The sequence below is a fragment of the Solanum verrucosum genome, unplaced genomic scaffold (assembly GCF_900185275.1).
Source record: "Solanum verrucosum unplaced genomic scaffold, falcon-dt-bn FXZP01000099.1, whole genome shotgun sequence".
Classification (NCBI taxonomy): domain Eukaryota; kingdom Viridiplantae; phylum Streptophyta; class Magnoliopsida; order Solanales; family Solanaceae; genus Solanum; species Solanum verrucosum.
Genome location: NW_026020338.1, coordinates 389068 through 415954, shown reverse-complemented (window position 1 = coordinate 415954; position 26887 = coordinate 389068). Strand labels below are relative to the sequence as shown.

Below are 26887 nucleotides of genomic sequence, written 5' to 3'. Positions count from 1 at the left end.
AAACACATGTCCTCCAGTATCCTTCACTTACATATTTGGTTGACTACTCTTAATATTATGAGATTTATTGGCGGTTTAGCTTGTGTGCATCTCGTACAATAAGCAGAAAACTGAAATTATTGTAACTAAACAATTTCTCTATCTGATTTTAAAGTTAGTACAATGGATAAAGTTGTAACTTGTACTATGTTTAGAGTAGAGAGAGTTAAACAGTTTAATTTTTAATGTGAAATGAAAAATCAAGTCCCTGATTTCCTTTTGATAAAATGTTGTTGTAGAAAAATGATTCTACTATAATAGAATACTTTAATTTGAATTTGAATTCACATTATTGATAAAATGTTTTGCTTCTCCTATTTTATATAGATACGTTTTTTTAAATTTTTAAAAAGGCTAACGTTCTATTGACGTCATGTCAAAAAAGAAATATTAGTTGGGCAGTAAGGTAATTACATTAGGTGGGCTTTAGAATAAATGTAGAAATGGTTCTTTAATAGTGTAATTAATCTAGAAGATTACTATTATAAATTTTATTTATTACTGCTATCTCTCAAAGTCTATATTATAAAATAAAGGTAAAAATTGACTACTTTATTCACTCAATTATTCAATGGAAAACTTAGGTGTATCTTTCCGCTGTTCTATTTTCCTTATTGCTTATATTTGTGGTACGTATCATCTATTGCTATATGTTTTTCAAAATTAATATTTCTTCTTTTCGTTTCTAGCTTTTGTATCAAACTTAAAGGAGATGAAATGGTAACTTAGTAGTAGATGGCAATAATTGAATCAACTAGTAGTGATGGAGTGGTAAGTACTCCTTCACTCTTAATCAAAGATCTCGAATTTGAGTTTCTCTGAATACGGAATTGCCTTTTTTAGGAAACGCTTTACCTCCTAATCTGAGACTTCCTGTGCGCGAATACTGAATAAATTATTGCATCGATTGAACTTCTAACTTGTGTTATTTGATTTTGCAGGCATGTTGTTCAATGCTAACCAATGTAGAACACCCTTTGTGAATTATGTACCTTGTGTGAAAGAATCACCACCTTGCAAAATATTTTGCCAAAATCGATTTAAAGAGAAGTTTCTTTTTTCGTAAAGACAATAAACCCATGAGAAGTACTTGTACGTGCCATTGGGATTGCAAATTTCCTAGTCGTTAGAGCTTATATCATTTTTAGTCTGTTCTAAAGAAATGAATGAGAAAATAATGTTTTAACCTATTTTTTTTATATTTGTAATCATGCTACTAAATAACGTCTCCATATTTTTCAAAACTTATGATTGTCATGACTCATAAGCAACAATAAATATAAAATAACATAAGTCTAACTAACTTTACTTTGGTTGGTTTATCATTTTAGAAATTAAGATGTAGTTGAGTATATTCTTTTTATTTTGTCCTTAGTAATAACTACTTTTGGACGTAATAAACATATATACTCTCTAGTTCAACATATTATTAGGATATGACATATTCCTTACGAAAGATATTTAAGTACCTAAGTTAAAACATATATTTTCTTATTTTAATCTTAATAAAATATTTTATAATCATAAAAATCGATATAACTTATTTTAGAGTTTAGATCAAAGTTTCCTCTTAAACTTCATCTCCGATTTAACACCTTCACATAAATTTAAACTGGAAAAAATATTACACATAAAACCTCCTCTCCATGAACCTAAAAACAAGGCTTTAACTAAAGCACGCATCCCAATGTAAACCCTACGGGAAACCAAACTTCCCATGAGTATATACAAAGATTAGAGAGATAGACCGTTTATTTTTATTTGTCGTATTATATTTGGCATGCTTATTTAAAAGATTCACATGATTATTTCACCACACTGTTTCTATTAATTGATTTGTAATACAAATTTTAGAAAAAACAATTTTAAGTATTGAATTAATATTAATAATAAAATATAATTATTTTTGATAAGTGAAAAAGAAATTTTATAATAACAGACAAATAAAAGTGAACGAATGAGAAAGTTCCAAGAAAAAGATAAAAACCATTACAAGTAGTGCATGTGCAATTAATTGAGTAGATTGTTGGGAAGATCAAATTTCAATGTAAAATTGACCAAATTAAATATCACAAAAAAAAGTCTTAAAATTAGTTTTTTTTTTCTTCATAATAATCAAACCTAGGTGACCGACATTGCACCTTGATTCTCTAAATCTAAATAAAATAAATTAATTAAATTAGTAAGAGACAAGATTTCTATTTTAACACCGACCATGCATATTTCATGATCGATCTATAAAAATAAATCGGTTAAAATTTATTCGTATTTGATATTTATATTAATGTATTAATTGTATTAGTTTATTAGATTTAGGCACAATTAAGCTGTATCGCATTCAGAACTTGAATTCGAGATTTCTGATTAAAGAAAAAAGCAATCCTATCTGTATCACATTCTTTGATGGTTAAAAAATTAAAGTGTTCTATATGTAATTTCAAATCTCCGTCCTAACATTTAAATACATATTATATCTTTTTAATAATTCATACATTTTATGTAACTACCAAATTAAAAAATTCTCTAAAAAGTAAATGGTGGTTTTGAGTTTGAAAAGATAAAAAATTTTGTGAGCTTGCCAATTTTAATATTTATACCTAATTTGCTGTTCCATTAAATTAGAAATTTTCTGAAATTGTGGGCGGAAATTAAATGCGTTCATTTGAATGATTTCAATATCTAAAAAAGGTACAAATTCAATGATATGAAAGAGACAACTACTTTCCTCCTCCTCAAATTATTTTTATCGTAATTTCTAAAATTAGTTATCTCAAATAATTTATTATTTTAAAAATAAAAATAAAAATTTCCTCCCCTCGTTTTACCTTTAATAATAATAATTCTTTGAAGATTACTAACACTTAAATAATATTGGCCATTGGGTAATAGACACATAAATAAAGTAAATATTCAATGAAAATGATTATTTATTACTCTACAAGAACAACAACAACAACATAATTTCAGAAAATAGGGTTTGGAAAAGATAAAGTGTACGTAAACTTTATCCTACCTCAAAGATAGAGAATTTTTTTCAAATAAACCCTTAGTTAAAAAAATAATCCAAAGTAATTCAGGAAGAAAATAAACAGAAATGAAAGCATCACAAACATACAGAACACTAAATACAACAAAATATACGATAGTTGAAATATAAGAAACATCAAAGAGATTATATATTATAATAAAAACAAGGATAAGATAACTAAAAAATTCTAATCAATATTTTTTTTTAAAAAATGTGTAAAAAAACACAACAAATAATTTAAGACGGATGAAGTATTTGCAATTAAATGTGTTTCTCAAAGGCAGGCTAATTTTGTCCAAACATGGAAGACTTGGTATCTTTTGTAAGTCAACGACGGTCCATATTTTAATTGAACAAAAAATTATTTTGTCTTTCATCGGCATATTTATTATTGATGATAATGTTATATATTTGATTTATATATCGAGTTGATATGGATTCTCATTAGGTAAAATATATTAAAATAAAATTATCTTGATTAAGAGTTTTTTTTTTTTTTGTCATCTGAATCTGAAACTTTAGATACTAATCTTATCATTTTGAAACGCTTAATAGATAATATATACATGCATAAATAAGAAAATCAAATCATCACCTTATTAATGGACAGTGTATGTTTATACTTTTACTTAATCATATATTCTTCAAATTATCTTATTTTTTATTTGTTTAGTAATTGCATATTGAAAACTTAGGTGGATTTGAAAAATAAAAGAAAAAGAACATTTTCTATACTAATATTATTCATGTAGTCATTTTCATCAAAGTTTTGGAATTTTCCTAGGAGACACTTGAACTAGAAGTGGACCAATCCTTCCATGATTTCACATGTATTTAATTAGCACTAATAATTCAACATTTTTCTTTATATGTTTTTTTTTGTTTTTTTACGCTTATTTTGAAGCTTGATTAATTTTGAGCAACATAGAAAAAATCATTTCATTAATCAAGTGTCTTTTACTAAAAGATGTTTCATTTTCAGGACTCATATAAAAATATTAATTGATAATAAAAGAATACTTATGATTTTATCACAATCATCTATTATAACCTTGAAATAATTAATCTATTTTTGTTCTATAGTGCTTTGTAGTGTAGTCACATAATTACAACATTTTAGTTCTCAAAAAAATAATATGAGTAGATAAGAATTGGTTTAAAGTGTTAATTTTTAAAGAATGCATCAAGGACAATTTGGTTTGGAGTATTCTAATTTTTCTTTATCATTTTGTGAAGATCTTTTGTTTTTTAAAATATGATATTTGATATCTGTATTGAAATTCAATTACTTTGGATTCGAGTCATGTAAAGCTTCATTCAGAGGGAAGCGTTTTCTATCAAGGATTTTTCCATATATAGCGGCTGCGGGTTTTCCTTGTCATAAAAAAAATAAATTCAAACTCAAGATCTTTGATTAAAAGGAAAGCAGCCTCATCTGCACTACATCCGTTGATAATATCATTTATGAAGACTTGGTCACACTTCATCTAGAAATATTTTTCTTGTAATAGTAAGTCTCTTTTAATTTGGTTTTGTCAATATTATTCAACATAAATTGTGCATGCATATGTTTTCATCATGACTTTACACACTTATTATCATTTTATTTACGTCAATAAATCAATTGTCCTTTTCACTTGAGAATTATTTATTTATTTATTAGGCTAATGTACTTGAAGTTGCACATTTAATTTCTTAATCGAAAGTATTAACCAAATGCTTTTGGATGTATAGTAAAATAGGAAGATAAATCCTCTTTACCCCTTTTATATTCATAAAATAATTGATTGAAGTAATAATGTGCACCTTAATAGTATTTTAATCTTATAAAGTCGTGGATTGAGATTCAAACACAACATCTTATAATAAGTACAATGCATTAGGATTTAAACTCGATATTTTACCTTTATTATAATATCATGTGTTGCGTCATAATATAATAAATATTGAACATAACGTCGCTCTTATTTTTATTGTGTGTTGGGACTCTAAACCATTATTGATCCGATCATCAAGTCTTGTTAGGCCATAATGAGTAATCGAAACTTAAACCCAACGTCTGTTGTTATGATTCCAAATATCTTATGTACCTACGTAAAGTCGTATTATGCCATATTAGTATGTTGGAACTCGAACACATATTTTATTCTCATGGAGCATTACAATTCTAACCCACCGTTTTTGACCTCGTAAAGTTGTGTATATATTAGGTTATAATGCGTTGGAATTCAAATCTAACATCTTATCAACATAATACATCATGACTCAAAACACCATCATTTGTTCAACTCTTTGTTCAATTTATATGACAATGAATTTCGATCTTTAGGTTAATTAATTAAAAAGATTACTGGAAATATTTTTTCACATGCACCATTACTATTTCTAGATTAAAAAAAAACACTTCGTTGAAATTCCTAAAACAAAGAATATAGATAATCATAGTCTCACACATAAATATATATAAAGTGATTAAAAGGAACATGGTTCACATTATTGAAAATTCAAACCAAATCTAATTATTATTAAGAATATTCAACTTCACATTTATTTTTTATTAATTTTTGTTTAATTGGATTTGTAATATTATTAATTTAATAAGTAATAACATGGTTAATTATGTTAGATTCGGCTTCGTGTCTTTATTAAGTCTTCTCTGAAATATTCAAACAAAATCTAATTATTATTAAGAATATTCTATTAATCATTAAAACCTTTATTTTTTTTAAAAAGAGTTAGGTTAATGATTGTTGTCCATCTTAAATTAAATCGAATAAGTGTTAAACTAAAACCTAGCTTTCATACCTTTTTTTTTTCTTTCTTTCAAATTTCTCATTTTATTATTTCTTGGTTAAAAACGGCTAGTCAAACAACAATAATAACATATTTTTTGCGGGTTTGAATTCCATTGTGAACATTATATTAATTGTCCAATTTTTTTTAATAATAATAGCATACTCAATCTAATTTCATAAGTCATAAAGTCTGATGAAAATAAAATATACAGAGTAAGGAAATTAGTTTCGATAAAAACGATTAATCTTATTTAAATTTTAGTTTATTGATATTAATTGTCTCTATAGTTTTCTAGAGAGTGAGATAAGTATGATACATCTAGAAAAGTTTCTTAACATTCTTAATTAATTAGATAAGGATACAAAAGAAATGATCTCATACAATTGACATTAGTAATTTAATACGTTTATATGTATTTTTTTTAATCTTCACTATGTTCCAATTTTCTTAACATGCATGTTAATTTTTCTTCTTCTTATCATTATCTTTTTTCTAATTTTCAAATAAGTCTAGAGGATACACCCTTACTAATTTGACATAGAAGCTTCTATAGATAACTTTTTAGTAATTTTAATTTAACCATTTAGTGTTTAAGACACACATTCCATTAATTTAAATTCATATTAAATAGAATTTGTTGAATAAGTAAATAATTGCTTATCAAAAGATTTTTATTTTTAGGAGAATTCGATGTCTCTTATTCAAAGTGAAGAGATGTTAATGATATATAATAAAGCTTGATATATCGTGAAATAAAAAATTTGTTATTATTTGTTTATAAGAAATTTACTAGACTTTCTGTGTGGCCTTAGTTTATCTACATTATCCAAGAAAGCTATGGGAATTGTGAAGGAGGGGAAATAAATAATTTACCAAAAGGATAATCTTATTTATCCTCTTGACGTAAATATATGATTTAATGTAATTTTTTTTAATATTACCTTAATAGCAATATTATAGAAGTTTTCTTATGTTAAAAAGATTCAATTCAAAATAATTTAAAATCATAGACAAAAGTCGAGGAATTAATATTGAATTTTTTTACTCAAAATATTTAAACGTCGTAAAATTCATCCATTTCACGATATGATTTTATTCATGGTAAGAGAAAATGCAAATATACGTAAGTATGAATAACGAACGAAAAGAATAAAAAAAGACAGTTTTTGAGGTTCCTATTTGATATAATCAAATATTTGGTGAAGTTTTTTAGTTTAATATATAAGATTCGTATAAAAGTTACTACTTCATTTACATGATTCCGTAATCGAAGCTTTTAGACTCGCCCTAACCACTAGGGATAAAATTGCACAATCTCGCACCCAAAGGGTCTGACCAAGTAATCAATGAAGTATAGGATAACACCATAAGATTCTCAGGTTCAAAACCTAACATAGGCAAAACACTAAATAATTTCTTCCCATCTATTCTATCTTTGACATGCAAAGATATTTCATACCTATTATAACATGTATTCCGTAAAACTACTCGAGGTACGCTCAGAATGACACCAATAAATTACAAAAGTCACGCTCCATGCCACGAGCGTGGGCCTTAGCTAATTCAATCATACAATAACTCAAACCGGTACAACAATAACAAAAAAAACCGGATTCATTATCTGAACCGGTTTACATGTGCCGATCTAGTCCCACACGTGCCAACCCCAAAAATGCACCATTTAAAATCCAGCATTTTGAAGAAAAATTCTATTCATATATCGTTAACCGTTTTTTTTCCCCTTAATAACACACAACCAATCATTTCAACAGAAAAAAAAAAGAGAGAAAAAAATCTCAACTTTTTTTTCTCTGTTCTTGATATTTTTTTTCAAGCCTAGTTTTGTTTGATTTCAAAAAGTGTTTATTTTTTAGTCATTATTTTCTTTTTTGGTTCAAAAAAAGAACCAAAAAAGACCATTTTTAAGCAAGAAGAAGTCATGGAATTGAAGGATATGGTGGTTCTTGTGTCACGCTCCGGACGGCATTTGCAACGTTACAACAAGGGTCGTCGCCAAGTTGTAGGGTACGTACCCTCGTGTAACTTTTAAGAGACGGATTTAGAATTTAAACTGAACTCGTTATTTGAAATTATAAGTTAAGAGTTTGATGTTTGTTGTATTTTTTGTGTTGGTTGAGGTATATATATATGTTTCGTGTTGAAAATGTTGGTTAGTTTGTGAAATTGTTGTTCAAAAGTTTCATTTCCACCGTGAGGTGGAGTCGGGATTTGAAACTTAATTAATGATTTAGAGACGGATTTAGAATTTAAACTGAACTCGTTATGAAATTATAAGTTAAGAATTTGATGTTTGTTAGTTGTATGTTTTGTGTTGGTTAAGGTGTATATCTATGTTTCGTGTCGAAAATGTTGGTTAGTTTGTGAACCTTTTGTTCAAAAATTTCATCTTGAGTCGGAGTCATGATTTGAAACTTATTAATGACTTTTACTTATTTAATGGATTTCTTAGGAGAATAACATGGTTTGGATCAAAATTACTAGGTTCGATCGAACGTGAAAGTCATACCTCCCCCTTCTTAGTTTTCTTTTGCATTTCAGGTTAATTGATAATCTAAATGTTTATGTTTTGTTTTCATGATTTAATTTCTGGGTTAGAACAATATTGTTTAAACAATAATGTTAACAATGATTTTTTTTTCTAAAGAAATGTTTTAGTTTGGAGAGTTGACTTCAAGGAAAAACTAAAAGAGATGGTCAATTGGTCATCTTCCTCTATGATTCCAAATTGCAATTGACTTATTCAACATTTACCCCCTTGTCTTTTTGAGTTGATTTTTTCTACACATTTTTTGTAGATATGTGTTGATTTTTTTTCTTCATATTTTTGGCATCAAAGTTTTGATATTTTGAATGCAATTTGTCCTTTGGATTTTACAAAGTTTTCCTTTTAAAGATTTTTGTGTTGGTACTTTAGGGCAATATATCATTAGTTATGACTTCGATAGAACTGAGTAACGTACTTTGACTCAAACAAGTAATTTATTCAGAACCTTATAAGCAAAACATAACTATGTTGTCTATTTTTCTTTTTTGATTTCTTGAAAAAAATCAGAAATTCATGTGGTGTTTGGCTAACTTTATTCAACTCATCACATGTCTTGTTTTTTCCCCCTGGGAAAAAGGACATTCTTTTATGTTTAATTAAAGAATAGTTATGGCATAATTTGATACCATTTTCTAGATTTTAATAGTAAAGACTATTACTGAACATGGATGTACAATTTTTTTTAAAATGTTATCACATGGATTTGACTTTATTGTATGATTTTCATGTGGAAAGACGTATTTTTTTGATGAATTATTAACTATATCGGTTTCTTTGATCATTTATTTTCTGCAGATGTATACCTTACAGATATAAAGACTTCATCGAGTTATCGTTGGTAGATGAAGATGCATTTGAAGTTCTTCTAATAAGTCCACAAAGAAAAGGCAAAGGATTGTTATTCCCAAAGGTAGCTACTACTCCCTCCGTCCCAAGTCTACTTATGTGACGATGTTTGACTGAACATGACGTTTAACAGAAGAAAAAAAACTTTTCAAACTTATGGTCTAAAACATATTACAAACATTTTTGTGACTATAGATCATTTTGTTAAAGAGAAAAATGAAAAAATGTCATTCTTTAAGTTTCGATTTTGAATACAAATTCCTTTTCTTGTTATGGTAGGGAGGTTGGGAAGAAGATGAAACGATTGAGGATGCAGCACAACGTGAGACAATAGAGGAAGCCGGAGTACGAGGTGAAGTTGAGGTTCGTTCTCCCTCATGATCTCTTTTTATATGAAAAATAAGAAACAAAATCTTCGCGTTACCTTGTTTATTACATCAAATAAATGGTTGTAACAAGTTTCAATCTTTTGGTTTTTCGATTACTTTTGCAGTGTAAACTTGGAACATGGTACTTTGAGAACAAAGCCGGTGACACTGCCTATGAAGGACATATGTTTCCTCTGTTCGTAACAGAGGAACTAGACTATTGGCCTGAGAAAGAGATACGCGAAAGAACTTGGGTATGCAATAATAATATACTCGTGTGACATAAATAATATCACATCTTCGTCTTAGCTGACAAGTATTTTTCCAATTTGTAGATGAATGTGCGCGAAGCAAGAAAACTATGTCAAAATGGATGGATGAACGAAGCATTGGAAGTATTAGTAACTCGTCTCACATCACAAATAAGCAAGCAGACTAAAGGGGAACTATTTCCAGGAATCGAACGTACCTCAAGTGGTAGAACAACTATTCTTCCATGGGGATGTAGAGCTCAAATACTTTCTCCACCACTATCAAATTCTACTGAAGAAGCATAATCGATCGATCCACTACTGAACCAACATGGTTGAAGTAGTTTGTGAATAGGAATTAATCGTTGATAATGGGTAAATCTAGCACGCGGATTAAGTAGTTCATGAGAGTAACAACTCCAATTTTAAAAGAACAAATAAAAAAATAAATTGTAGTAGAGGTTAGTCATAGGAGTATGTTGTTTGTTTGTTATTTTAGAATTGGAGTTGGTACATTGGCTTTAGACTTAGAATTGAAGTCTAATGTAATCCTTATATTAGCAAAAAAAATCTAGTTAATTACTGAAATTTAGTAGTTATTATTAGTTAGTATTAAGTTTAATTTAAACGTATGAAGCTTAATGAAGTAATGATTATTTGTAAGTAGCTCCTGGAAACAGTGATGTTGGAAAATTATTAATGCATTGAATTATTGGATTTGGATGTTCTCTTTGTTTTTCTGACCAATTTTGCTGGCAAAAGTTAGAAGGAAACGGGTACTAGCATTGTGTTTAAGTCAAATCATAAAAGTTTATCATAGCCCATAGGTAAGTTCTTTGATATAATGTGAAAATTCTATTTCTAACTCTTGGTTATTCTACAAGGTAACAATAGTTGTTTTGAGCAAAAATACAATATATCAACTCATGTGTATATTGTTCATTAGGCTTGTAACCTTTTTTCTGAGTTATTTTCAATGATTTTGGAAATCTTAAAGGTTAAATTGATAATCGAAATGATAAACGATATCTTAATAGACCTATAATGGTTTAGTATGTCTACAAATCGATAACCGATAAGTCAAATTGATAAACTTTAAAATTGAACCAAAGACTGATATTGTGGTAGATAGTGATAGTTTAGGTAGTAATAGTTGGTCTAATCAGTTTCAAGATGTATTTTAATACATAAATGACGATAGTTCATATAAGAAAAAGGAACAACTAATAGTTGAGATGTAAAACTTGCGAATAATAATAAATAAGATTTGTTTTGACCATTCATGAATTTAACATTTCACATAATGAAAAAACTCAAATATAACATCAAACTATCAAAAATGACTCATTATATTATCCGTGATATATTGAACTCACATATATCACTACCGTCACGACGTTACCCAAAGTATTTAACGAAAAATATAACGAATTTTCAAATGTCAGAATTAGACTCGTAACCTCCTATTAGAGGTCCACGTCACTCACCAGTCCCACCAAATTAAAACCCAACCCAATTAAATCAACCCGCCCCAAAATTAAACCCGATCCACTTCCCTTTTAACCCAAAACCAGTCGGCCCCCTTTGTCTTCTTCACTGCTCCGGCGAAGAGCTTTCTCGAGCTTCTGGCTCCGGTGAACCGGAGCAACTAGCGACGCAACACTCGTTAATGGGGTCGTGGATCTTGTTATTTTTAGGTTGGAGCTTTCTTTTTTCAACTTGATTTTGTGCATAATCTTTTTTGGTATATAAATTTGTTTGATAATTGCTATTGTTCAGTAAAATGCCCCAAATTGAACTTGTTTATGCTGTTAACTGAAGGTACCAAGGTTGAAGATGAACATTTTATAGAGTTTGGAGTAAATTACACAATGTATTGGTTGGAAATGTTTATGAAAAATATATGAAATTGAGTAATAGTACTCTCACCATGTTCCAACTTATACGACATACTTTCCTTTTTTTAATCAATTACAGTTGTTGATGATTCTTCTTTTCCAAAAAAAAAATTTGTTTCTTTTGTTTTCACTAGGACCCGTAGTGTTTTTTTTTTGAAGTCAAGCTGTCTGCTTTTGTTGACAAAGAAAGCCATTAACATAATTTAAGATTTTAAAAAAAAAACAAACTTCTTCATCCATAATTTACAATTTCTTTCTATTATCACAACTACAATCTATAAACACAATTTGTGTTTTCTTTTTCAGACAGTACAATTGAATCCATGGCATCTTCTTCGTCTTTTGCGAGTAATTCACAGTACTGTCCTCGATGGAAGTATGATGTCTTTCTAAGTTTTAGAGGTGAAGATGCTCGAAAAACATTTATGGGTCATTTGTACGAAGGTTTGAAAAATAGGGGAATATTCACCTTTCAAGATGATAAAAGGCTAGAGCAAGGCGATTCCATCCCAAAAGAACTTTTGAAAGCTATCAAAGAGTCTCAAGTTGCACTCGTTGTTTTCTCAAGGAATTATGCAACATCAAGGTGGTGCTTAAATGAACTAGTGAAGATTATGGAATGTAAGGAGGAAGAAAATGGACAAGCAGTCATACCGATCTTCTATGATGTGGATCCATCACATGTTCGAAACCAAAGTGAGAGCTTCGCAGAAGCATTTGCCAAACATGAAGTAAGGTACCAGGATGATGTTGAGGAGATGCAGAAGGTGCAAGGATGGAGAACTGCCCTAACTGCTGTCGCAAATCTAAAAGGATATGATATCCGTGACGGGTGAGTTGAAAACACATAATTGCTTTTATTGTAAAAAATTTAATAGTATTTAGCTATTATCCTGAACTATAATGTTTCCTATTTAATACGCTCCAGAACATTAAAAATATGAAATACTTACTGACACTTGACTTCCTCACATTGTCCACAATCAATCTTCCTATTTATGTAGGATTGAATCAGAGAAAATTTGGAAGAGATGTGGTGGACGATCAGCTGAATTTAGCTGATCGTCCACCACATCTCTTCCAAATTTTGCAAGAGTGCTCATTCTTTATCTTTTTTGCAAGATGTTGTGGGAATAAATGCTCATTTAGAGAAACTAAAATCCCGACTTCAAATAGAAGTCAATGATGTTCGGATTGTAGGGATCTGGGGAATAGGTGGAGTCGGTAAAACGACAATAGCAAAAGCCATCTTTGATACTCTATCTTATCAATTTAAAGCTACTTGTTTTCTTGCCGATGTTAAAGAAAATGCAAGAAAGAATCAACTGCATTCTTTACAAAATACCCTTCTCTATGAACTGTTGAGAAAAAAAGATGATTACGTCAATAATAAGTATGATGGGAAGTGCATGATTCCGAGCAAACTTTTTTTCTATGAAGGTGTTAATAGTGCTTGATGACATAGATCATGGTGATCATTTGGAGTATTTAGCAGGTGATGTTGGTTGGTTTGGTAATGGCAGCAGAGTTATTGTAACAACTAGAAATAGACATTTGATAGAGAAGGATAATGCAATTTACGAAGTGCCTACACTACCTGATGATGAAGCAATGCAATTGTTCAATAAGCATGCTTTTAAAAAAGAAGTTCCAAATGAGTGTTGTAAGAAGTTATCGTTGGAGGTAGTAAATCAGGCTAAAGGCCTTCCTTTAGCCCTCAAGGTGTGGGGTTCTTTGCTGCATAAGAAAGACCTTATTCAGTGGAGAAGAATGGTAGACCAAATAAAGAAAAACTCTAGTTCAGAAATTGTTGAAAAACTAAAAATAAGTTATGATGGGCTGGAGCCCGAAGAGCAAAAGATATTTCTAGATATCGCATGTTTCTTCCGTGGGCATAAAAGAAAAGAAGTCATGCAAATTGTTGATAGCTGTGATTTTGGAGCTGAATACGGATTGGATGTCCTAATTGACAAATCCCTTGTGTTCATCTCTAAATATGATAGAATTGAAATGCATGACTTGATTGAAGACATGGGCAAATACATATTGAAAATGCAAAAAGATTCCGGAAAACCTAGCAGAATATGGAATGTTGAAGATTTTGAAGATGTGATGGTGGACAATATGGTAAGTAGGCTAAACAATGCAATTCTATTCCTACTCCAAAAACATATTTGGCCAATTCCAAATATTTGTTCCTCTAGCTTCATATTTGGTCATTTAAGTTGTTTGCTTCAGTTGGAGAATATAAAATAGCTTTTATTCCTATGTGGCTAATTCTTCAATTAGCCATTTCAAATTAACATTACCTAGTTTGTTTATCTCATGTTAATAAGTAATGAATTAGTCTAATAGCCACTTAATACATATAATCTAATATCATTCTTTGAATTAACTTGAAATTTATATGATATTTTGTACGTACTAATTTAATCAATAACTCTTTAAAAGCTAATATCACCCATTTATTTACCCTAAGTAATTTTTTATTAGTAAAAATTCACAAATAAAAGAATAAAATTTAGGAGGGCCAAAACTTACCTTACTAATTTACTTGATCATTGATTAATTTTTCATTTAAAAGATGACAATTATTGGCACTATTTCAGTTACCATTTTGTTTTGTGAGAGCATGGAAAACCTTGTAACTTGAGTCTAATAAACTTCTCAAAAAATGTATCATTAAAAGTAAAATTGATTACGCAAGGCATTTCTCTTAAGCTACATATTTCTTAAGAAGTACTTAACTTATGTTGTACCTTAATCTTTTTTAATGGTACTAGCTCTTCAAGAACTTGAAGTGCAAAGAGAAGTAATACATAACATGTCGAAAATTTGCACGCAAGGAGAAAGAAAGTAGTGATATTGGTTAGCGGATTTTGCACGGCATCTGTAGTTATGATTTGTCTCATGATCTTTTTACTAGGGGACCATTGCCATGGAAGCAATCTGGTTTATGTATTTTGGACAACTAAGCTTTAATAAAGAGGCAATGAAAAATATGAAAATGCTTAGGATATTATGCATATGTACTGAAGACGACGTTGATAGGATGACCTCCTTTTCATCTGACACCAATTGCCATGATGACTCCATTGAGTACCTTTCCAACAACTTGCGTTGGTTTGTCTGGCATAATTATCCTTGGAAGTTATTGCAAGAAATTTTAATCCCAGAAGGCTTGTTCATCTTGATCTCCGGTGGAGTTCATTGCATTATTTATGGAATGAAATAAAGGTACTGTTCTATTTGAGATATTTCCTATTTTGTCTTTTCCCAGAATTATGATTCTTGTGTTTGAATGAAATAAGTTATTAATTCCATAGAATCAAATTAATGTATTTTACATTATTTTGGGTTGTTCTCATATTATCACTATATATAATAGCAGAGGTTTTTAACCTCTATGAATTGCATTTCCAACTCCTGCATCTAAAGAAGAAACAAAAAAAATATGTTGGCACAACTTTTCTCACCGGCCATTGTTTTCTATTTTTCTTTACACTCACGCGCCTAAAAAGGTGTTTCACACTCTTTTCTACATCAATGTCCAGGGGGTAAATGAGAACAGATAATCAAGTATAGCGGAAATTTAAGAGTACAATTGCAATATTTAAATGTGCACCGAATTAAACATGCTAAGATTAAGGTCTTCTTTTAGATATTTTACCTTTTATTTATTATAACATGATTTTTATCTAGTTTCTGAGCATGTAATTTCCATATAAAGTAAAATAAACAATTTCTCATTTCACACGTTCTCATTTTTCATCATTCTTTCTGTGTTTCGAATAGCAACAATTTCTGTCTCTACGAAGGATAGATCTAAGTGGCTCTAAAAGCCTGAAGAGAACACCAGATTTTGAGGGGATGCCAAATTTGGAGTATTTGGATCTTTGTGGATGTACGAGTCTTGAAGAGGTTCACCATTCCCTGAAGTATTGCAGAAAACTCATTAAGTTTGTCCGAGTGTAGAAGCCTTGATAGGTTTCCATATGTTAATGTGGAATCTCTTGAATCTCTGGATCTAGACTGCTGCTATAGTTTAGAGAAATTTCCAGAAATCCGGGGAAGAATAAAGCCGGATTTAAAGATTAAGATGTCATACTCTGGGACAAGGGAACTGCCATCATCTATCATTCATCTCCAATCATCTTTCAGTGCTATGTTTGAGTGGCATGGATAACCTTGTTTCTCTTCCAAGCAGCATTTGTAAGTTTAAAGGTTTGGTGAAGCTATTTGTATCGGAGTGCTCAAAACTTGTAAGCTTGCCAGGAGAGATAGGTGATTTACAAAACTTGGAGAATCTTAATGCCACCTATACTCTAATCTCACGACCTCCGTCTTCCATCGTCCGCTTGAACAAGCATGAATTCTTGAGTTTTGGACAACCTAGATCAGAAGATGGAGTGTTCTTTGTATTCCCTCAGGTGAATGAAGGGTTGCACTCTTTGAAAATTCAGAAACTCAGTAACTGCAATCTAATAATTCGGGAAGACATTGGATCCTTATTCTATTTGAAACACTTGAATCTCCAGGGAAATAATTTTGAGTATTTGCCTCGTAGCATAGCCCAGCTTGGTGCTCTTGAATACTTGGACTTGTCAGATTGCTAGAGACTTACACAGCTGCCAGAATTTCCACAGTAATTAGACACAATAGATGCAGATTGGAGCAATGATTGGATCTGTAATTCGTTGTTTCAGAATATCTCGTCATTGCAGCATGACATCTATGCTTCAGATTCCTTGTCACTAAGAGTGTTAAGGAGTCGGCTGCAGAATATCCCAAGTTGGTTCCGCCATCAGGGAATGGATACAAGTGTATCAGTCAATCTGCCTGTGAATTGGTATGTATCGGATAACTTCTTGGGATTTGCTGTATGTTACTCTGGCAGATTTATTGATGACATCACAGCTCATTTGATTCCCTTATGCGATGATGGGATGTCGTCGATGACCCAGAAATTTGCCTTATCCAACCATTCAGAATATATGGAGAAATATGCTATTCATTTTTTGTTGATACCTCTTGGTGGCTTATGGGATGCATCTAATGCGAATGGAAAAACACCAATGACTATGGGGGCATTAGGTTATATTCCCCTGGAGAAATAAATGAATATGGAGTTCGTTTGTTGTATAAAGATGAAGCTGAGCTTCACATTGCGATAAGGAGGAGCAGAAATGAACATCATGAAGAGGCCAGTTGCTCCTCTTCTAAGAAACAAAGGCCACTCTTTCCCACAAGCTCGGGATTATAGATTAAATATAGGTAAATACCTCATGGATTTGTGTTCTCTGTTTATATATAAATTATTTCTTCTCATTCTTTCCCCTATTGGCAATCAGCAGTGAGTTTGATTCTCCTCTTAACAACTTGGGTATGCAAAAATTCATTCTTTTTAAATGTCATTTCAAAATATAATCACGTTTTCCATTTTCTGACAGATAGATGATCCGAACAACAAATTGCAGATGAATTGCAAGATAATTTTGCCAAGACAGGTGGACGAAAGAAGACTCGGAGTCCAATGTAGCTCCAACGCCCAAACTCAAACAATTTCTCCTCCGCCATCAAGTTCTACTGAAGAAGCATAGTCTCAGTTGATATCTACTGTAAAATGTTACAAAGCATGAGTTAAGTACTGAAAATGGTCAATCCAGCACGCGGATTAAGTAGTTCAATGGATGGAGTTTAGAGCAACTCCAATTTTAAGGGAACAAAAGAGGTAGTCATTGGAGTTATTTTACGTTGGATTAGGCCACATAAATCCTTGTTGTGTGATTCAATCTAGTTCAGCAGCTCATAAGCTTTTAATATATGTTTTCTTTACTTGTATTTATGCTGTTTTTTATCTGACAAAATCAATGTATATGAAGGTCTTGAGATACGTTCGAGTTGTCGAGCTGCAAAGATACAATAAAGAGTGCACAACTCTCAGGTCGGGGTGCTACTCTTACGAGGTGAAGTTGCGGTTAGTCCTACCCTTATTTCCATGTGAGCACACCAATTTTAAAGTTAAAACAGTTCCCAGAAGAGATCGGTGATTTGAATGGCATGACAGACCTTGTATCTCTTCCAAGCAGCATTTGTAAGTCGAAAGGTTTGGTGAAGCTATATGTGTCAAAGTGCTCAAAACTTGAAAGCTTGCCAGAAGAGATTGGTGATTTAGAAAACTTGGAGGAGCTTGATGCCAGCTATACTCTAATCTCACGTCCTCCGTCTTCCATCGTCCGGTTGAACAAGCTTAAATCATTGGCTTTTCAAAAAAGAAAATCAGAAGATAGAGTGTACTTTGTGTTCCCTCTGGTGAATAAAGGGTTACTCTCATTGGAAATACTGGATCTCAGCTACTGCAATATAATAGATGGAGAACTTCCGGAAGACATTGGATCCTTATCCTCTTTGAAAGAGTTGAATCTCTGTGGAAATAAATTTGAGCATTTGCCTCAAAGCATATCCGAACTTGATGCTCTTCGATTCTTGGACTTATCAGATTGCAAGAGACTTACACAGCTGCCAGAAGACATTGGATGTTTATCCTCTTTGAAACACTTGAATCTCAGTGGAAATAATTTTGAGTATTTGCCTCAAAGCATATCCGAACTTCGTGCTCTTCGATTCTTGCACTTCTCAGATTGCAAGAGGCTTACACAGCTGCCAGAATTTCCAAAGCAATTAGACACAATATGCAGATTGGAGCAATGATTTGATCTGTAATTTGTTGTTTCAGAATATCTCATCATTGCAGCATGGCATCTGTTCTTCAGATTCCTTGTCACTAAAAGTGTTTGTGAGTTTGGAGGAGGATATCCCAAGTTGGTTCAACTATCAGGGAATGGGCACAAGTGTATCAGTCAATTTGCTTAAGAATTGGTATGTAAGTTATAACTTCTTGGGATTTGATGTATGTTATTTTGGCGAACTAATTGATTGCATCACAGCTCATTTTATTCCCTTATGTGATGATGGGATGTCGTCGATGACCCAGGAATTTGCCTTATCCAACAATTCACAATATTCTGATACATGGAATATTAAATTTTTGTTCGTACCTCTTGGTGGCTTATGGGATGCATCTAATGCAAATGGAAAAACACCAAATTGAGATTATTTGTTTATTTTTTGGAGAAATGAAAGAATTTGGAGTTCGTTTGTTGTATAAGGATGAAGCTGAGCTTGGCATTGAGATAAGGAGAGCAGATATGAAGAGGCCAGTTGCTCCTCTTCAAATAAACAAAGGTCACAAGTAGATTAAATATAGGTATATATATTTATTGGTAACGAAATTGTGTTCTCTTTATATGCAAATTATTTCTTCACTAATTCATGATTCTATTACTAACAAGTTTTATTCTGATTTTTGATTGGTTTGGCAGATGGTACTTTGGGGACACTAACTATGAAGGGAACATGTTTTCTGAAAAAGGGACTCGCCAAAGAACTTGGGTATGCAAAAACTCATTGACTTGCTAAGCGTTGGGAATATTATTAAATCACCTCACATCTTGTGAGTTGCATCATATCTTGGTGCTCCATCTCTACTCATATGTATCTAGTTGCGTATTACATCAGATAAAATATGTTACCATTATCAAAAACATAAGATAAATGACAGAATACTAGCTGTGATAGAGTTAATGGCTTATGACATCCTCGACTTGTGTCATGTCTTGGTTCTCCATCATAATTCATTTACTTATTAGTGGCTGTAGCAAGTTTTATTCTGGTTTTGGATTACTTATGCAGAGCAGACTGGGAAACGGAGAACAAAACCAGTGATTCTGCCTGTGAAGGGCACATGTTTCCTCTGTTTTTTGTCAGAACAACTCGACTCTTCGCCCGAGAGAGATTCATGAAAGAACTTGGGTATGTAATAATTCATTCTATTTGAATTTCGTCTTTCTGTAGATGTACCCAACCGATATAAAGATTTCACCGGGTTATCATTCGTAGGTGTTATAAGTTCACAGAGAAAAGGCAAAGTGTAATTTCCAAAGGTAGCAACTGATCCATGGCTTCAAAACTTACTGTTACTTCATTTTTATATTTCGGGAAATCTCTGCCTTAAAAACAAAAAACTTAATGTGGGACGCGTTAGTTTTAATACTTCTGCATCAATTAACATTTTCATGTCAAAAGGTATTGATCATGCTCAGACTTTAGCAATATCTCTCTTGTTATGGCATGAATGGCGGGGAAGCTGGAGTGAAGTTGAGGTTCGTCACCCTCGTGATCTCTTTCAGTTCTCTTATACTTCTTTTGAATGTTTCTGATAGCTCTTATTATATATTTTATCTGACAAAAATTATGTATATGAAGGTCTTGAATATCGTTGGAGTCGTAGATGTTGTCAACAGAGAAGGGACTCATCGAGCTGCAACGATACAGTAAGGAGTGCACAACTCTCACTATTTAATTACATTTAACTACTCAAATCTAAGGAGCTGTCTGTTGTTGACATCAATCTTTATGAAAGCAATAAGTAACGTCTATGTTTTACTGTATGCAGTGCAAACTTGGAGTTTCGCGTTATACTGCATATGAAGGGCACATATTTCCTCTGCCTGAGAAAGAGATTCGCAAAAGATTGTGTATGTAATAGTCCGTTCTCTTATATATTAGTAAAGGTGACACGACATCTCTCTTACACCAGCTAACGGAGCAAAGGGAACTATTTCCAGGAATCAAACGTATTCCACTGGAGTTGTGTGAATTAGAATTAGAGTTGTCAAAAGAGATGAACCTACCTATCTTTGCTATCAGAAACATTGAATTATGATATTGAATTTTCTCTTCTTTAAATTATTCATCTTGCTGGCAAAAGGAACTAACAATCTCCTATTTTTTTTTAGCAAATTTACCGCTAGATAAAGTGTGCATCAGTCTTTTATTAAAAATAAAAAGCTATCAATAAGAATAAGTACAAGTAAGGGATTTGAAAATAAAAGAGTACAAGTAAGGGAGGCTAGACGTTACCTTACCGATTTAACTTGAAACATCATATCGATTTTATTGATATCCATTAAAACTCACTTTAGAATCAAAACATTTCTCAAGAAAAATAATCTAAAAAGAAAGACATAAAGTGAAACTTTACCTAACAAATTGTGGGCCTTGTTTTTTTGAAATGATAAGGTAATGTCCTAGTAATTTCTTTGTGACTGGTCAAGCATGAATAGTAAACTTCATTGTATTGAAGATAAATAACCGGTCAAAAAAATTACTATAATAAATATGTACATTAGTAGAAGTAGGTAGGAAATTTCTTGGAAACTTTAATGCAATATGCACACAATTAACGGACCACTAAAAGTACAAGCAAATAGGTACAAAGAAAAAAGAAGGGTAATTTTTATGTCACCGACAACACTTGACTTCGTCAATTCATTGCGAAGTCAAGTCTAATTCACTTTATAGTTTATAGTTTCAACTATAAATACTAATTCACTTTATAATTTGAAATAATTACATAGTGTCTTACTAATTAATATTCAATTGCGATAGATTCAAATCCGTAATAAATGTATGGTTAAAACCCCATTGGATTTGTGGAGCTGAAATTTCTTAAAACATATTTTTATTTTTATTTTTGGTTTTTTTATTCGGTGTTGGGTATCCGAATTGGAGCTCGACTATTCTAAATTCGCCCCACGTAGAGCCCCATTTGGAGGAAAAGCACTCCATACCAAGGATTTGTTCATACCAAAGGCTCAAACCCGAAACCCCTTATTAAGTGAGGAGCAACCTTATCCGCTTCACCACATCCTTTGGTGGTTTTTAGAATGTATGGTCAAAAAATTACACTAGACACAAAAAGCTTTTTTGAAAAAATATCAATAATTACATCTTCCATTACAGTAGAGTTTTTACAGCAAAGTCGTCTTTGCTTTTTGTAAAATTAAAGACAAATTTCAATCAATTTTTGGCAGAGAAGATAAAGGGAGGTTGGTGTTTGTACTTGAGGAGCAATAAATACCATAGCGGAGTTAGAAATTTAGTGAAAGGTGTGCAAATATTTTTCTTAGTTATGTTAAGGGTGTAAAAATTTAAGAATAATGCTAAATGGCCAGAAATTTAAAAATTCTATAATATCTTTTTTATTTTAAAATAAACTGATCTTTTTTTTATTTTTTAATTAAAATGTATTAAAGTTAAAAGGGTAAAAATGTTCAAAAAGGTAGAATTACATAGGTAAAATATCATTCTGGCCAAATTTTGGCCAATTTTTTTGGCCGAAAAGATATTTCCAAAAATTAAATATACACTTGTAATAACAGAGTAATATTTAATCTTAATATACCACATAATTTTCTAGCGATGTGTGTGCACCAAACCACCCTTCACGTAAAGTGGCTCCGCTCATTACAATAATTCCATTTAACTTCTCCTAAAATTTTGTTTCTTCTCATTTGGGATACTCTTTTTCTTTGAAGCTTCATCCGCTTGTACTTTTAGCTGTCCATTTTGTAGTCCAGAGCATAAAGGGCAAGTTTTTTATTTTTTTTTCCCCAAAATTCCAAAAAGGACAATAAAAAAAATTAAAGAGCAAAGGGGTAAAGGCACATGATCCACACACCATAACCCAATTTTTTTAACGTGGTAAAAAGAAAGCCACGTGTGAGGCCACGCCTTGTAAGGCACATGGCTCTCACACCTAATGGCGGAGCCGGAAATTTTGTTAAGAATGTCCAAGAATAATGGTGTGTGGATGTCAAAATAAAATAAAAAAAATATTGTGCTATTTGGGTTCAAACTCGAAACTCCATCATTCAATTGGACACCAATTATCACTGCGCCAAAAGCATAACTTTTATCAAGGGTGTCCAACTTTAAATATATATCTTTTAAATGTAGAATTTGACATATAAATACAACATAATTTTTCAAAGAAGTATGCACTTTTGTCGACATGTCGTATTGAAATGTGTACCATAACAAAAGGCTTGGGGGTTGTATATATGTGTATACTTACTCTACTAAACACACCCCAAATGTATAATCCTGCGCCTTAGCCCGTTTGGCCCTTTTCATTTTTTATTATCCTTTTTTGTTGGAATTCGTCAACTTCATACACTATTGTCACAAGACAGAATATGTAGCAGTCTTGCCTCAGATAAAATTTTAACTTAGAAACATCATATCGATTTTATTGATATCCATTAAAACTCACCTTAGGATCAAAACATTTGTCAGCTGAAAATAAATTAAATTAATAAGAATAATCTAAATAGAATGACATAAAATGAAACTCTACCTAACGAGTTGTGGGCCTTGTTTATTTGAAACTGTAAGGTAATGTCCAAGCAATTTCTTTGTGACTAACCAAACAAGGAGAGTAGACTTTATTGTATTGAAGATAAATAACCGGTCAAAAAAGCATATTTTAATAAAGGAAAAAAAATTTGGCTAGAATTTGGCCAGAATGATATTTTATTTATGTTATTTTACCTTTTAAAACATTTTTACCCTTTTAACTTTAATACATTTTAACTAAAAAATAGAAAAAAGATTAGTTTGTTTTAAAATAAAAAAAATATTATAGTTTTTTTAATTTTCTGGCCAAATTTTCTAGCCATTAAGCACTTCCCTTTAATAAATATGTACATTGGTAGAAGTAAGTAGGAAATTTCTTGGAAACTTTCATGCAATATGCACACAATCAAATAAAGGTGCAAAGAAAAAACAAGGCTAATTTTTATTACACCGACAACATGACTTAACTTCATCAATTCATTGCGAAGTCAAGTCTAATTTACTTTATAGTTCATAGTTTCTACCATAAATATTAATTCACATTATAATAACTTACATAGTGTCTTGTTAATTAATAATTTTGTGCCAAATTTCAAGTCAGATACACCATTCTTTTAGATATCAAGTCAAATACATGTATCAAAGATACTAGATACATTCTGAAATACAAATATGTGTGGTCCAATTTCTCTTTGTGCAGATGGATAGTGGGTCCATAACCATAAATGAGAAGAATTAAATAATTACTAGCAATTATTACTCCTTACTATTAAGTTAACCCTATTTGCTGATTAAATTAACAACATTGATCTATCGAGGAGTAATAGAAATTTAAGAGATGGTGAAACGTACTCATATATATTCAATTGTGAAAGATTCAAATCAGTAATAAATGTATGGTTAAAACCCCATTGGATTTGTGAAGCTGAAATTTCTTAGAATGTGTATTTTTTTTGTGTTGTTTTGTTTTTTATCTGGTGTCGCTTCCTACTAAAAAAAATTTCATTTCTAGGATTCGAACCCAAAATCTATGGTTAAGTGAGGAGCACCCCATCCTCTCTACCACATCTTTTGGTGGGCTTTTAGAATGTATGGTAAAAAATTACACTAGACACAAAATGTTTTTTGAAAAAATATCAATAATTACATCTTCCATTCAAGTAGAGTTTTTAAAGTCAAAGTTGTATGCATACTGTGAAATTAAAGACAAATTTCAATCAGTTTTTGACAGAGAAGATACAGCGAGGTTGGTGTTTGTACTTGTGGAGCAATAAATTCCATGGCAAAGTTGGGAGTTTAACCAAATATTTTTCTTAGTTGTGTTAAGGGTGTAAAAAATTAAATATACACTTGTAATGTGTGTGCACCAAACCACCCTTCACCTAAAGTGGCTCCACCCATTACAATAATTCCATTTAATTTCTCCTAAAATTTTATTTTCTTCTCATTTGGGATACTCTTTTTCTTTGAAGCTTCATCTGCTTGTACTTTTAGCTGTCCATTTTGTAGTCCAGAGCCTAGAGGACAAGTTTTTTTTGTTTTTTTTTTTGCCAAAATTCCAAAAGGACAACTAAAAAAATTAAAGTGCAAAGGGGTAAAGGTACATGATCCTAGGGGTGCGCATCGGTCGGTTCGGTTTGGTTTTAGGTGTTATTGGTTCGGTTTATCGGTTTATCGGTTTGTAAATACTTCAAACCGATAACCAAACCAATAACATATTTCTTATCAGTTTTTGGTTAATCGGTTTATGGTACTTAACGGTTCGGTTTTCGGTTTAACCAATAAGAAAATACCATATGATTTTTCCAACATTTGGCATGAAAGTAATAATCATAAAAGTAACAATCATTTTTCTTGCAAGTTTAGACACTAGACACATTCAAAGGAAAAAGTGTTAAAGTAACAATCGTTTAACCATTAACAAAAAGTGTGAAAGTAACAATCATTTAACCATTAACAATAAGACTAGTAAATTTAGTATAGTCTTATTGGGTTATCGGTTTAACCATTAACAAAAATTATAAAACCGGAAACCGAACCAATAACCCAATAAAAAATTTTGCAAAACCGTTTAAAAACCGTTAGCCCAATAACCCAATATCAATAAACCAATAGTGTTTTTTTCGGTTCGGTTTATTGGTTAAATCGGTTTTTGCACACCCCTACATGATCCCCACACCTTCTAAACTTTTTAACGCGGTTAACATGTAAAAATAAAGGCACGTGTGAGGCCACGCCTTACAAGGCACATGGGTCTCACACCTTCCTCCTAAGTGGAGCCCTCCCCTCACAACCCCCCTCCCCATACTCCCTTTGTTTTTTTTAGTTGTCAGGCTGTGTTTTTTGAGAGTTACTTTGACTAATTTTAACAATTAAATTAAATTATATTAATTTGATATTTGAAAATAAAAATTTTAATATTCAAAACACTGTAAAAAAGAGTACTGTATCGAAACTTTTTTGTTGGAATTCGTCAAATTCATGCAATTATCAGCACTTTAATCCATGTCACAATCAAATATAAATGTGTGGAAGGTGTGAAGAAATTTCCTACTACTTACTATGGACGACTAATATTCAATGTACATGTACTAGTTGACTACTTGGAGGTGAAGATACTCGTAAAATAATTACTAGTTACTTGTACAAACTTTTGACAAGGAGGAGAGTAATCACCTTTTAAATTGATAAAAGGTTAAAGCATGGCGATACGATCCTAGAAGAACTCTTGAAAGCTTTCAAATACTCTCAAGTTGCCCTCATTATTTTCCCTTAAATAAAAGAAAAGATATACATTCTTTTCTAAGCGGACTGAAAAAAAAAAACAATCAAATTGAAATAAAATGAGTATTTTCTATTTCGATCTGGAGGTGACAAATTTCTCTGTTTGTTACAACACAACTAGATTCTTGGCTTGAGAAATAGATTCGAAAAGAAGTTGGGTATACATTAATCCAATCTTCTTGAACCTACAGATATTTAATTTATATAACTCTTGTTTTAATAAAAGTGATGTGACACCTCTCTTGGAATCAATGTAGCTCAAATGATCGAGCAACTATTTATAGGAGTGTATATCGTTTGTTTTTTATCCGTCATTCTTTTTGGAACCGACTAAAATAGAAAGTGAATCGTATAAATTGGAACAAAGAAAATAGTTAATTACAATTTTTTCCAAATAAAAAAAGCAGGGATATGGTCCAATTTTTCTTACCGTAAGTCCATAACCATAAATAAAAAGAATTATTAGTTAATTACAATTATTAAATGGGAGATCGAATAATAATAATGATTATGGTAGAGTCATAATTATTTCTTCATTCTTAATTAAGTATTTTGGGTTTGTGCCTTGATTATTGACTAGTCCTTGTTAGGAAGTGTTTTACCCTCGATGTAAAATCTCTCGACACGAATGTGAATTAAGTCTGGCATCTATGCGGACACATAATACTAAGTAGAACTAACTCACAATAATTTGATTCAACGGAGATATTTTTCAAGATATAGCCTTTCTTTGTAGCTTCATGCACTTATATTTTGAGATGTCCACTGTGTTCATATTGCTGTGGAACCCATAGCAATAATTCAATTGGAATAGACCCCGTCTTCCAAATTTTTTACCGACAAAACATGAAGACTAAACTTCATTGCATTGAATATAATCAACCATTCAAAAGCAATAAATGTAGGAAATTTCTTGGAAACTCTAATGTATATCCACACAATGGACTACTAAAAATTGAAGTACAAGCACATACAAGTGCAAAGAAAAAACAAGGGCAATTTCTTAGTCATTGAGCTTACTGCACCTTTCGATTCATCAATTACGCCGGAGA

At 31.3% G+C, this 26887-nt stretch overlaps 1 protein-coding gene and 2 pseudogenes across 1 annotated transcript; all 3 read left to right on the top strand.

Moving 5' to 3' along the window:
• Positions 1-7657: 7657 nt before the first annotated feature.
• On the top strand, positions 7658-10374 carry LOC125836901 (nudix hydrolase 18, mitochondrial-like). Its single transcript, XM_049516059.1, has 5 exons — positions 7658-7888; positions 9225-9339; positions 9555-9638; positions 9769-9897; positions 9979-10374. The coding sequence occupies exons 1-5, from the start codon at positions 7803-7805 to the stop codon at positions 10198-10200; spliced, it is 636 nt and encodes a 211-aa protein (XP_049372016.1). The 5' UTR covers positions 7658-7802; the 3' UTR covers positions 10201-10374.
• A 1720-nt stretch (positions 10375-12094) lies between these two features.
• Positions 12095-26887, top strand: part of LOC125836870 (TMV resistance protein N-like) — a 170749-nt pseudogene continuing 155956 nt past the window's right edge.
• Positions 17663-20397, top strand: LOC125836938 (TMV resistance protein N-like; annotated as a pseudogene).